The sequence below is a fragment of the Thunnus thynnus genome, chromosome 17, assembly GCF_963924715.1.
Source record: "Thunnus thynnus chromosome 17, fThuThy2.1, whole genome shotgun sequence".
Taxonomy (NCBI): domain Eukaryota; kingdom Metazoa; phylum Chordata; class Actinopteri; order Scombriformes; family Scombridae; genus Thunnus; species Thunnus thynnus.
In genome coordinates, this window is record NC_089533.1 from 8,690,938 (window position 1) to 8,705,279 (window position 14,342).

Genomic DNA, 14,342 nt, shown 5'->3' on the forward strand with positions numbered 1-14,342 from the left:
CCAAAAAGAAGATAAGAGAGCAGTGAGTGTTTGTCTTGGTGACAGTAAAATTATCGGTTTCCCATAACGTCAGTCTGCTCATTCAACAGCCCAGAGGCTCTTGAGCCAAACCTCTGACCACAGCCTGGAGGTGCTAAGCACATTTAGTCACTCATACCTCGCTTTCATAATTTCTCCTTCTCTTTTATCACTTTTTCTCTATTGCTTTCTCCACACATGTTTATCTTTCTGCTCTTGCTGCAAATATCCAGCTTAAAAGCGATCTAGTAAATACCAAAGCATCCTTATCCTTGTGTTTTGTAAACCTACATCAACCACAGATCATAAGGTACAAGAATGGTCTATTCTAGCTCAATGCTGTTAGATACTTCAACGTGTACTTTTTATTTAATTTAGTATTGATAGCAAATGTTGTTTTTCATCAGGAGCAGTTGTAGCTCACTTAGTAGTGCTGGTCAGCTACCAATCACAAGGTTGGTGATTCAAACCTTGAGCTCCTACTCATGTTGAAGTGTCCTTGAGCAAGACACAGAATCCAAATTAATCACAATGTATGTATTACTAAGGACGAAAACATCTGCAAAACATAATGTCATCAAAAAAATCTGAGCAGAGAGAAATCTGCCAGCATTATGAGCTGATTAATTTGCAAAATTGTTCATATTTGAGTAGTAAGACTCAGCACCAAAACAAAACACAGAACATGGCTTTCAATTTACTGTCCACTCAGAGTTCTACATGGCCATCATTGCTGTCCTATATCAATCTGAAATTGGTAAATAATGTCATGTCATTTTTTTCCCCAATCTTATGATTTCTTCTAATTGCATCTGCTCCTGCCTTACTCACAAACTCTTCACAGACCCCTCCATCTAGCATGAACATTTGACACACCTCAAGTCTGGAGAATACTGTCATTTGTTGGCAGCATCATGTTCAACAGCAGTTTGGCAGCCTCTGGAAAGACACTAAATTCAATTTTCATCAGGAGTACACTGCCAGCCTCACTTTCTCTCTGCCAGCTAAGAGTTTCTGCATGTCTGGGTCTAAAGGCTCTGCAGTTCTTGAAACTAGGTAACTGTCTCTCAATGTTTCATTCTTCTGCCAGCATGGACATTTAAGCAACTAAATAGGGCCCACTGCTTTTCACAGGGAATCCCATCAGTTAGCTTGATTAAATGACAGCAAGAAAGGAGTGTGTGACAGAGTGAGTTGGGAGAAGAGGAAGGGACAGTGAAAGAGTGCGAAAGAGCAATCTGGACTGAGGCAAGAACAGGCAAGTCTGAAACTGCAAAGAGACAAGAAGAGTAGTAGGGCAATGATGTGAAGTATTGAGGAAACATAAGTCAGGTCAGAGAGTGTGAGAGAGAGAAATAAATGCAGGAAAAACAAGGGGCATAAAAGGAACAGGCAAAAAAAAAAAAAAAACGATTTAAAGGTACACTGCAGAATTTGTTAGTCAGTGTGTTTGTAAACACACAACATTCAAAGCTGGCCCCTCCTCCCTCCTGAGAGAGATAGATAGCAGCGGTGGTCGGGCAAGCTAGAGAGAGAATGAGGAGAGCGAGTGGCGCTGGCAAGAACAAAGCAATGAATTAGATAAATAAAACCTTATTTTCAGATTGTTTCATGGCAGTCACGTTCTAATGTACAAATAAACATGTCCACAACTTTATTTATTTATTTTTAATAATCTTTTTGTTGTTTTGGGCAATGTAAAAACAATGGGATGACAATGCGGGGAGTATGGACATTACAATCAACTATGCCCTTTATGAACCCCAAACTACTTACCATCCCACCCTTCCTTGTACATAATTATAATACATAAATAATAAAAGAGAGAAATTAAGGATAGGTAAAAGTACACAAATAGAGAATGCAAAGAATTTAGATCACTGTATGATGATGTATCTCATCCTAATCAAACTGTTGCATGTGCAATGCCCTATAAGCTATCAGCCAATGCCTCATCCCAAAGTCTATCATAATAAGCTGAGAAAGGAGACTATACTTTGCGATACTTCTTCACAGGGCCTCTTAAATAGTATTTTATCTTTTCTAGTTCGATGTGAATCATCACGTCTTACACCCATCCGCTATGTGTGGGAGGGAATGTGTGTTTGCATTTGAAGAGAATTAACCTTCTTGCCAATAGGGTTGTAAATGCAATAACGTAGTTATTTCTCAGGGCAGTCTCATCCGGTCACACACCAAACATTGCCATGGCATTGCCAGATTTTGTATGGATGTAGAGCTTTGTCCTGTCCACTGTAGCCTCTCTGGTCTGCGTGTGTGTAGCTCAACCCCACCCTCAGTCAAGCAGGCAGAGACAGAGAGCAGAGCGGAGCAGAGGAGAGAGACGGAGACAGCGATGTAACCTGGTTGCTACGCTACAAGTCCGACCTCACACCATGCACACTGTCATTGGCTGGAGGCTACACACCCACTGCCTAAAGGTTGACACCCAGAAGCGTCCTGAACAAAGCAAAATAATAAGAAAATACAGACAGAGAGCACCGTCTGTGCAGATAAATACTCCGACACACACTTCTAGTGAGTCATAAGTGATGGTTAAGAAGGATTACCTTTGTATGAGTCTATAACTTGTTTTTTTAGGAAAATTCTGCATAGTTTGCCTTTAAAGAGAACAAGCCAGTGTTGTTATTAGGAAGCAGTCCACACACTCAGCACTCCACAGTGTGGGAACCAGCTGTCTCCCTGGGCTAGACCTCCAGGCCTGCAGAAAAATCCACCCCACCACCCCCTACCCCAGAGGATGTGCTGTCACTGCGGGGCCCGACCTTCCTGTAGACAGAGAGGGTGGCCAGGGGACACAGTCGGCATCTGTATGCTCAGCCTCAGCCGTAGTTAACACCTCTTGGGCCATTGAGCACAGCCACTGAACACAATGGTGGAAGCGGGACAGCTTTGGGGTTCTGGATTAAAATCCGGTGTGTGATTATGTGTGTGTGTGTGTGACTGCATGTGTTTCTGTCCCAGTGTAGCCTCAGCTGAAGTTATTAGCATTCATTATGCTTTGTATAATTCCAAGCATGTGTGCATGGGACCACATGCATAAATGTTTTTCGATAATTGTTGTGCAATAAAAGCCATACTGTTTCCCAGCCATGGTGTTACAAAACCCAATGAGAAGCTTGTGTTTTTAATTAGCCCCCTCCCCCACTTAACTCCCCTTCCAACATTCCCCAAATGAGAGCTTCGTGTCCGGTTACAACACTGCTTTTGTTTCTGTTTGCCCCTCTCTCTCTCTCTGTCTTTCTGTCTCTATCTGTGTATCTCCCTCTTCCTCTCTCTGGGCAACAGTATTGACTAGTGGTAAATCTTAAAGAGCCTATGAGGGCACACGCACTTTTTAGCAAATTAAATAATAAAAACAAAAACCCCCAAGCTGGCAGCTCCATCAGTTATAAAGTTCATGGGCCTTCATTCAAGTCTCCTGCAGAATAATTGATTTGCTGCCTAGATCTACATATGAAACATGGCAATCCAACTGCCTACTGGTCAATGCTCACGTATCACCTCAGTCTTTTTAATAGTCCGATGCACTTGTCCGTCTGTTATTATTCAAAGCAGACCACCTGGAAGCTTTGCCGTTTGAGGATGAAAGGAGTCTTAAAAGAGCTTGGTGAGGTGAAATGATTCTTTTGATGGCGATCATCTGACGTGTGTGTGCTCTGTTTTCAGGCTATAGTTGTATGCCATGATATCAGAAAACTTTCATGAGTGTGGGTACAAAAGATTTCTCTTTCTCACGTTAACGTCTAATTTTGGCTTCAAGTCAAGAGTGGCGAAGCTTCCAGAGCTGCCCTGGTTGTTGTCTTGTGGGGTTTTGGCCACAAGCCCTGTTGCTGCCCTGCAGCTCCCTCCAGATCCAAGGCGCCAGGCTCCACACAGATGGCCTCTACAAAGCTTTCACAACTGTCTTTTTTTTTTTTTTTACATTTAAAAGGCAAAGGCCTCATTTCCAAAACACCTTTATATATCCTATTTAAAGCCTTCCTCTCAACTCCACCTCTTTCATTTATTTCATCAACTTTTATCTTTTCATTTCAAAAAGATACATTTACATTTCCCATGGAAAATTTGGCGCAAAAGTTGTTTGATCTGGTTAAAAAAACACAGATTTACATACGATTATCTATCAACCTATCGCCATTTTTCATGTAAGCCTATAAATTATATTCTTAAGAGATGAGAGATGATTCAAAGCTACAAAACAGATTGGAGTGTCAGCTGTGACACATGGCATGCTTGTGATTATTTCCATACTTGGAGTTGCTTGATTGGAGTTTCACCATGGTTAGGACGTGTTTCATTAGTCTATCAGACTTACAAGGCTTACTTCACAGTGAGCCATATTTCAAGTCTTTTCATGAGATGTTCATGCTGACTCACACCTGAGTAAACATTAGGACCTAATCATGACAAACTATTAAGGTGGCCATCATTCAAACAAGTAACACTTTGACTATGCCAGAAACAATCTGTTGTCTAGTGGGGAAACACTTTTTTTGTCAGGATTCTTCATTCTTTAGTTGCTTGTATTCACACTTTTATTTCCGATGATTTTCCTGAAATTACCTTCCTCTTATCCCATTCAAGCTGTAATTTACTGATGTTACTACCTCTAAAATTACAGGTTCAATTTCACCTCCCAAACACAAACATATTTTGCTCTGTATTGGGGTCCTTTTGAGGGAAATGATGTCCACTTTTAGAATGTGCCTTTTTCCACAACCGAAGAATGCATGACAGCATGCCACAAGATCTCTAATCACATCTCTCCTTATTTAGTTTGGTCTGCTCTTTTGTTTGCTGTGTCATTAAACTGAGGTTACGGCTTACTGCAGTCAAATGGACATGACGGGACGTTGGTATTTATGACCTGGATATGCAAAGAGGAGTGTGTTACATTAGCTTCTGGAAGAACACACATGAGTCTGTCTAACTTTATGTCTTCCTTTACAAAGCATCAACATTACAATTGATTTTGTTAAGCCTGCATTCTTCCATCATCTGCTACTCATGCACAAAAGGAACCAGTTTACTGGAGAAATCAGGTTAAGGCAGGATATCAAAGACAGTTATTAGATTGTCAACTACCTTCCACATTTTTCAAGTACCACAAGTATATTTGGCTGCCAGGTTTTTCCTTTTTTATTTTCTTTTTGACAATTAGACAAGGAAAATGTCACTATCACTATTTTAGTCCTTGATTTTTATTTATTTGTTTTTTGTTTTTGTTTTTACATGTATAACCAATTACTTATTTTGCCTTTATGGGGGGCTTGTTTTAAGTGCGTTATCAAATAAGTAAGTGAGTAAGCTAAACTCGTTTGCTTATTTGATTTTCAAAGCGCTTTTACATACATTTTAGGAAGACAACAGCCTATATGTACAGTATATATGTTTTTTACTGCTTAACAAAATTCTATTAACACAATCTTTCACAAGGTAGACAGAGCATTGCTGATGGTGCTGTCAACAGTTCAAGCAAGATTATTTTTATTTTTAAAGCTGTCAGAGAAGACAAGAGCCTGCCAGCCTAAAATGACAACTAAACAACACTACACAGGACATATAAAAGGCTCACAGGCTCATGTGTGAAGAAAATGAGAGATAAACTTTGTATTACTTCCTTCTTCAGTCATCAAAACAAAATGATAAACTGCACTGAAAGGCTTCTGCACAGCCAAATATACACCGTGGTTACTAATCGTCATTTTTTAAGAAGGAGTTTTCAAGTAGTGCTCTAAGTGCCTAGCAACACAGACCTTTCCCCTGGGCTGTAATTGTCCCTCATTAATGATTACACTATTTATAAAACTCATAATTGTACAACAATGTCACTTTATTACTGTTCTCTTCTACAACATTAATAGAGTACAATTAGCAACAAGCCTCTATCCACAGCAGCAACTGAAATGAGTCCAGTCACAAACACTTACATCAATTTGGACCCACTGAAGCAATTAATAGTTATGGAGACTTCTCTGCCTTGTCATATCTTAAGCCATTTTCATACATGAGATATATCACATTGCTGGCTACAATCTGCCTAGATCAAGTGCTTAGTCTAAACTAGAAATATTGCCTTGCGGTTGTATGCCTCCGCCAACTAATCAGGTTGCAGTTTACATCCATGTCTGTCCAGACTCATATATTTGTAGTGAGGACTGGGAAGGAATTTAAGAAAAGGTATTAAGTTTGACCTTTGACCACCAAATTCTTATCAGTTCATCCTTGAGTCCAAGTGGATGTTTGTGCCAGATGTAACAAAATTCCCTCTAGGCATTCCTGAGACATCACGTTCACAAGAATGGGATGGACATGAGGTCGCAGTGACCTTGACTTTTGACCTCTGACCACCAAAATCTAATCAGTTCAATCTTGAGTCCAAGTGGACATTTGTGCCAAATTTGAGCTTCAGCTGCTGTTACTGTGGTCTGTGACAGCCGTCCGAATTGTTGATGAATGAGGCTTCAGTGTCTGTAAATAGTGTATTCTAGCCGATTTCAGGACAATCCAAAGAAGGGAACTCTTACTTACTTCATCTGTGTATTATCAGCTAACCCGATCGTAGTAGATAGTAATAATAGTTTGGTTACCACTGTGCTAGGCAGGACAAGATTCACTCAAGAGAGTACACTGACACTGACAGTGATCTATGATGTTGTTTACTTGCTCTGCAAGATCAGCATCATAATTTGTCCACCAGACTGTAAAAATACAAAAATGTAGGGGTAGCTTAACAGAACTGGCCAGTCAACCAAACACAAAGCCCATCATCACAAAGCAATTTAAGGTAATCAAAAGGCAAGAGGCTCAAACAAAACTCCTGCTTAACATAACCTCCGCCACCACTTGTGATAATTTTGTGATTACATTTCATAAGTACATAATTCCTTACCTGCACATTTTCTCTGAGATCTGTGGCCTCCCTGAGGGGCTGGGTGGAAGCTCTGAAGAGCTCATCCACTACTTTGATCCCTGTAGTCTTGGTGTTGGTGTACTCTCGGGCCTTCCTTCCCTTCCTGACAGATAGACCCCTCTTATGTGCCTTTCCTCCTCCCCGCCTGTTTGTGATGGCTACATGGACAAACAGGGTGGTGTTGGGTAGGAACTCTCCTGTCAGTGATTGCAGTGGGACATGTCTATAGCCTGGCTGTAGGCACTCAAATGGGATGGTGTACTGGCCAATAAACTCGTCTCCAATGTAGTCATCATCCAGCACCACAAAGCGCAGAACCGCAAGTTCAGGTAAGTTGATCTGGAATTCGAAACTCTCATCAAAAATAGGGTTGTCACCGTTCTGGGACACAGTCTTGGTTCTTTGCTCAGCACAGTCAGCTGGGATGCCGTGAATCTCCACATATATGTAGGGCTCCACCACGTCACCCTTAGCAGCGGAGCCGCGAGGCTTGGGCAGATTCTGCCCGCTGATGACCTTGATGTGAAGGAGCTGAGCAGACACCCCTGGCAGGGAGTCCCGAGCGTTGGCACTGAAGTAGGACACCTCCTCCCTCATGATGGCTGGCCGCAACACATACCCACAATTGCCATTCTGCCTGAACCAGCCTAGGTTGAGGTCCATCATCAAGCCTGGTGTCTGATAGTTCATGGCCACAATCTGGCAGCCACACTTCCAGAAATCCTGGGGGTTCATGTTACTGGCATCAATCCTCATTGGTGTGGGATACACCCTGGAGAGAAAGCGCTTATTATAACAGACAAATTCTTCTGGGAACTCATTGGCAAACCTGTTTGCATCTACCTCATTGAAGGAACAAATCTCCCAGAATTTTTGGTCCCTTTTAGAGATCTCAAAGTCCCTGAACTGTACTGACTTGCAGAGAGATACAAGATCAGATAGCTCCCTGCACAGTCTGAGTCTTTTGAAGCCCAAGCCATTTAGCTGGTCCTTCTCATCAGCTCCTACTCTTCGGGACATTTCCAGACCCTCTTCCTCTTCCGTCACATCACCCTCAGAATCAGTGCAACTGGGCGGTAGCCTCTTGCCCTTGAGGAGGATTTTACCTTTGAGTTTCTCAGGAGAGGGTAGGTAGTTTTCCTCTTTGTTGGGGGGTTCAATGTACAGCTTGTCCCCAAGAATCTTTTTCATGTGCTGTGCCATGACCCTCTGCTGGGGGATGCAGCAGTGGGTCACCAAGCAGAGAATGAGGGGATACTCGGAGCTCTCAAAAGCATATTGGTTTATAATGTCCAGGACCTTAGATAATGCTAGCTGTGAGGCCACAGAACTACCTACATACACCACTGGTTCATTATCAGGGCCATCCCAAACAATGACCTCAATGCTGCGACAACCCATCCTTAGTGCTCGGATGTAGCTGCTGATATCTGACGAACCCCAGAAATGGTCTTCCAGAAGGGAGGCATTATGTGAGGAGTTGATGTAGTAGTGGGACAGGGGCTGGGTCATATCCTGGCACACACGTTTGTGCTGGGGGTCAAAGATGTGGCACTCCGAGGAGAGGAGGTAGTGTGTGAAGCCATCAATGGAGAGGTAGCTCCTCTCCCTGCCTTCGGCTGATGGCTCAAATTTCTGAACAATATCCCTGCACATGTCCTCTGTCACACCTTCCACACCCTGCTCCACCTCTACAAATAACATCAGATCTTTACTGTCCAGATACTCCTTGTTACTGGAGAACTGCACCAGTAGGAAGAAGATCTCTGGCCGTGTGCAGAGCTCACAGTAGGCCTCCACAAAGGTGTCCATGTTAATTGCCTCTCCGTATTGGTCTTTAGCTTTCTGGAGTTCCTTGAACTTCAGTTCTATCCTAGACTCTTTCATTCCAGGGTTGAGCCCCTTGATTATCTGTGTGGCCCTGAACAGGTCTATGTGGCCTTCTTTTTCCATATCTGCTAGCTCAAACACTGACCCAATCCAAGATGTTCGTAGACTTGGTTGACTGGGATCCACCATGTCCACGGTGTGCCGACCATAAGACACCAGGTACCTCAGGCCCATCACCCAGGTGCTGACAACATCTGCTGTACTAGCTACCAAATCTAATGACTCATAGTTATCCCCATAGATGATTGAGAAGGCGCATTCATCAGGGAACTGATCTGAGAGACCATTGCTGCGAAGAACTGGAGTTTTCTTTCCCAAACGGACCTCCTTAATGCTCTTGATCTCTAGTTTGGCCTTCTCTGAATCCTTTTTGGATGGCTCCCAACGGAGCCAGTGCATGTCTGGATCCAGAAGGAAGTAGCGGTTGTACATGCGTGAGTTAGAGCGCACCTTCTTCATCTCACAACCCTCCATCATAAAGGCCATACAAGCAGCTGTGCTGTTGATCTTGCGGTCACTTGGCATTGAGCTGAAGGAAACCGTCTTCTTCCTCACCTGCTTCTGTTTGGAACCATCCTGTGAACACAATGGGGTACAGAAAATAATTTTTGGTTACACTTTATATCTGAATTCAGGAAACACCTGTGAATACCACAGTGTGATGATAATGTATAGAACAGGAGAAAGGAGACAAAAGTCTTAGTTTACTTTCTCATGACAGAGCAACTTTAAACCTACACACATTGACCCCTGAAAGAAAAACCCTAAATCTAAACATGAGTTTACTGCTGAGCTGCTGGTTGCACAAATATGACTACATCAATGTATCAATGTACTGCAATGAAACACCCAGTTATCAACTGCTAGGAGTCTTTATTTTTCTTTCTCCCAAACAAGAGTCAACATGCTAGGGCCTATATTTATGGAGATGGGACACAGTGGTGGATGGGCACCGTGCAGGAACTTCTTTCACATGAGTCTTTTAAAATATATTTACAACTGGCCAATAGCCTGAGAGATAATTGCACGCTTGTTTAAAATACACATCTCTTTGTCTAAGTCTTCTTCTATTATTGTAAATTGCATAACTTCAAGTGAGGGCAGAGTAACTTCTGGGGTTTTCACTTGAAACAAAACGTAATATACAGTAATGCAGGACACATGAGGTCTGTTTCTTTTTAAAACTGGGCTGCTTGCGGTAATTATAGGTTACAAAACTGGGATACAATTTCGGCTTGGCTCAAGTCTCAATGGTTTTTCATCTCCCAAATAAGTTAAGGGTTTTAAAATCAGTTTCACATTACCTTAGGACTGCAAATTAGATTTGCTGGTTGAATATTCATTCTGTGGACAACCTCTCATAAATAAATTTCTGCCAGCCAATTCAAAATACATTGAAAAGTTTGTTGATGCTTTAAGTGGACTGCCTCTCTACAACAACCAAGGCAAAAGCCAAACTTGTGAAAGTAGTAAAACAGATGCTCCACACACCACCTGCCATGACATTGCTGAACTTTTGCAGCTAGCTGTAGACAGCAGACAGACAGTGCTGCCCTATCTCCACACAGGGCTGTGGTAAGCTAGATAGCCTGAATGCAGATGGCCTGGTTTAGGGCTCAGAAAATGGGCTTGTTGAATAATGCATACCACAGAGAACAGTACATTAAAGTCAAACCGAAACCAATCCACAAATTACTATTACATATCAAAGATTCTAGACACAAAGCCTGTGAGACTTGCATTGTTGAAACTCGGACAGAAGACAAAGTCTGTTTTAAAAGAATTTTCTGAAAACATCTATTACCATGGTGACATGTCTGTAGAGATGTGTGTTTACTTGCAACACCCCTAATGTGAAATGAATGTAACCAAAGCCACCTAATCTCAGTCTTCTTCTCATGTCTGTTGGTCTTTTTTAATTCAAAGTAAGCTAGAAAGGGCAGAGGGCCACAGGGCTACAGAGGATTAAGTATGCCTTCCCCCCAAGACAATGACTGCCTTTACAGGTCTGATGGATCTCCCCAGAACATGGTTCAACGCTAGTCACATAGAAACACCTCAGGGCCATCTATCTTCCACCTGATGGTCAGAGGCAGATGACGTCCGGCACATCATCCCGATAAATGAGCACCACTTGACGCAAAGCCGAAGAAATGACATGATCATCACTCTCTGGTTTTGCCCTTGTTTGATGACCTCTATCTCTTTTCCCTACACATGAGCACTCAATATCATTATTTCCAAATGTATAATTCTTCAGATATGGAAAAAAAGTTAATCATATTGATTAGAAAGACTGTTCATACTTTAATGTAGATGAAAACACCTTTTGTAAATTCTATAGTGCCTTCACTGGCCTCACACCAGATGGTGTGTTGTGGCCTAGTGATGTTGGTACCACCCAGGTCAAAAGTGTTGTTCACTATGGGTTAAAACAGATTTAGTCAAACATTTATATTCTCCCCTTCAAAAACACTTGCATGCAATTGATGTGAGAGCTGTTGCCAAGACCCACAGGAACATGGTAAGTAATGTACCCTTGCCAAGACTGTGAAGATGAGGAGAGTGCTGTTGGTTCAGCTGGAGGGTAATACAATTCCAACTCTTTCACAGAAGTAGCTTAGGTGAGTGAAATGAACTTGTCAACCACTTCACATAAGAGGCAGGACATTAATGCTGACCCTATCTTTGTCTCTCTTTGTCATCCTCATCCCTGTTTCCTCCAAAAGATCATCTGCCCCCCCACCCATCATAGTGCTTGTAGTGGGAGATTAATATCGAGGCCATAATCAACAGATCACATTTCAACCCGAATGATGTGCTCTTTAATCTCACTAACCCACTCCTTTTGCCTCCTGTGACAGAAAAATGCAGTTAAAAACTCTGGCCTATTTTTAAAACAGACCAAAAAGACAGCTGGTCTTTTGCACTTTCTGGGGCTGTTTGCAAAATCAACCAGATGGACATCTACATTGACTTGGGTATTGGGGGTATGTGAAGAAAACTCTGTGAGACAGAAAGCAGACTGAGCGAGTGGCAGGAGGCGGAAATCTGTTCAGGTCTGATTGTTTACATCCCTTCTTTAGGGAAGTGCTGTAGCCACAGAGGGTCAAAGGGTGTGAGGGGTAATCTTGTGTCTTATTAGCATTTTGTTACAATTAGCCAGACAGCCAGGCAAGACAACATGCTGTTACCCTCAGCTCCAGCCTCTCAATCAAAACCAAATGGTCAAAATATGTGTGTGCCAGGAATCATTTCACATATTATTGAAACAAAATTCCATTTATTGAATGCTAAATCATAAACACAGTGACCTAAAGAATTAACTTGCCTGGTCAATAATATTTGTGTTGCAGACACATGCATACAATTAATTGCTATGTGTTTTCATACATGCAGCCGTCTTTTTTCCCTCGGTCGACCAAACTTCTGTTGCACTCTCTTACCATTTTTTCAACACCTCCAGAAGTCTCTCTTAGTAGAGATGTCAGTGTCCCTGTTTATGTGTGTGTGCTTGAGTGTTTCTCACTTGACTGCCTGTTGCTGCTGTTGCTGCTGTTGCTCCGGTGATGTGAGAGTATTTTGGTAATCCTCTACACCTCCCCCATCCCCTTTCCTGTGGTGATACTGGCTGCTTCGGGCTGGGTCAAACACTCCCTGATGGAAGGTTGAAGCTGTTGGGGATGGACAGGCTGCGAGACGGGTCCCCAGCATCCTCTGAAGGGCAGCGGTATGTCACACTCGCTCTCCCTGCCATCACTATTGTCACACTCTGATGCTGGGTGCCGTAAGCAGTATGAGCTTTCGGGTTGCCTGTTAGACTGCAGTACCCTACTGAGTGGGCATTCCAAAACAATAACCCCTTCAATAGTGTAGGGCGCAATGGAAAAACAGAGTATTTTTATAGACTTCCTATCTTTATATAATTTAATAATCAATACATTCCCGATTATATGGTATACTATCTTTAAATGCATATGCATCTGGTTGGCTTTCCTGTACGCCACTAGTCTGTTGTACATCCTGGAATGCAGCACTGTCAGAAAAATGAATGTCTGCTTAATCTCTATAGAGTGTGTCTGTTTGTGTGTGTGTGTGTGTGTGGGTGCAACACAAGCACCCCAACAAAAAATCTCAAGGGCCTCTCCTACTATCCGTTCTCTTGTAATGTCAGAAAGCACAAGCAAACCTAAAAAGTCCTCTGGCTCTGAATGCTTACAACTTGAATGTTCTGATACACATGGAAAAATGCAACATTGTACTGGAGTTCATCAGGTGATGGCTAAAAAGGGTAAATCTTAAATGATCAGAGTGCTGAGCAACTCAACCTGCTTTTGAACACATGGAAGATGAATCTTTCCCCTACAGGTCTTCCTGTGGGACTCTGGACATACCGCTTCTTTCACTACCATGGCCCACTTTTCTCCACATCCCACAAAACCTCAAACCATCCCACCTCCTCGTCATGGCTGTGCTGGCTGCCTGCCATTCGCTACTCTTTTCTCCTCTCATATCTCAACTCTGTCTGCAGAAAGAAGTCAAGCACGGCTCAGTTCCTCTCACCCACAGAGCAACTGTGTCATTTGTGTATGTGCAATGTGAATCAGTGAATAAGGCAACAGGGGAGCGTGCGTAATGGGGAGTGAAGACAGAACAGAGCAGAGCAGGGCCCTCTTGATGATGTGCTCTCCACGACATGAGTCACAGTATGTGCGTTGTGTTTGCCTGCATGTGTGCTGGAGGATCATAGGATCAATGTCTACACACATACAGAATGCCCTGACAGACAACTAGTCACAGCTAAGCCACATTAGACATCAAATGCACACATGACAAAGGTTGAGAAATCAAGCACACATGGATACCACAAAGATACATGCTTACTGTGTCTTTTGATGGTAAAATCACTACTCACTATTTCAATCTCATTGATATTAGAGTCAAGGCAAAAATATGTCCTTCTCTAATTATCAGATTCATCATTTTCATCAAAGCAGCTGTTGTCCTCGCAATTTTTGAGCAGGCTGAATTATTTACACATTCTTTGTTTTTATCCACCTAAACAATGACAGTAATATGACGCATCATCGCGATTTGTTTCCCTGACTGTCCCCAAATAAGGTAGGCCAAGATTTTCACCAATTTTTAATGGAACAAAAGAAACAAAAATGCAACCAAACAGGGAATCTATTACCTCACAAACTAAACAAGTAAAAGTCAAGGTCATCTGATATTTATGTATATTATCTTTTTTTGGGGGCAAGCCAAACACAGTTCCCTGCTGAGGCAAAAGATGTGAAGAATCAAAGAGCTCTGGCTTTTGCCTTGAAGGATTTCACAGTTCAGTGAGCCCCAGTCTATTTGGATGAGGTAGGTGGGAGGTCATCATCAGAACACCCCCCCCCCCCCCCTTCCTCTCCTCTCCCCCACAAGTCTGGGCTGCCCACCACTACCCCAAGGCACCACAGTGCCTCCTCCTTCCCACATCCGAGACGGT

The 14,342-nt window shown here is 42.6% G+C and overlaps 1 protein-coding gene across 1 annotated transcript in view; it reads right to left on the bottom strand.

Annotated features, from left to right (window-relative positions):
- LOC137168299 (uncharacterized) overlaps window positions 1-14,342 on the bottom strand; it is a 131,914-nt gene that overhangs the window by 21,121 nt on the left and 96,451 nt on the right. The window contains 1 exon segment of the mRNA XM_067570827.1: window positions 6,935-9,421. Within this exon segment, the coding sequence (XP_067426928.1) occupies window positions 6,935-9,421 (2,487 nt within the window).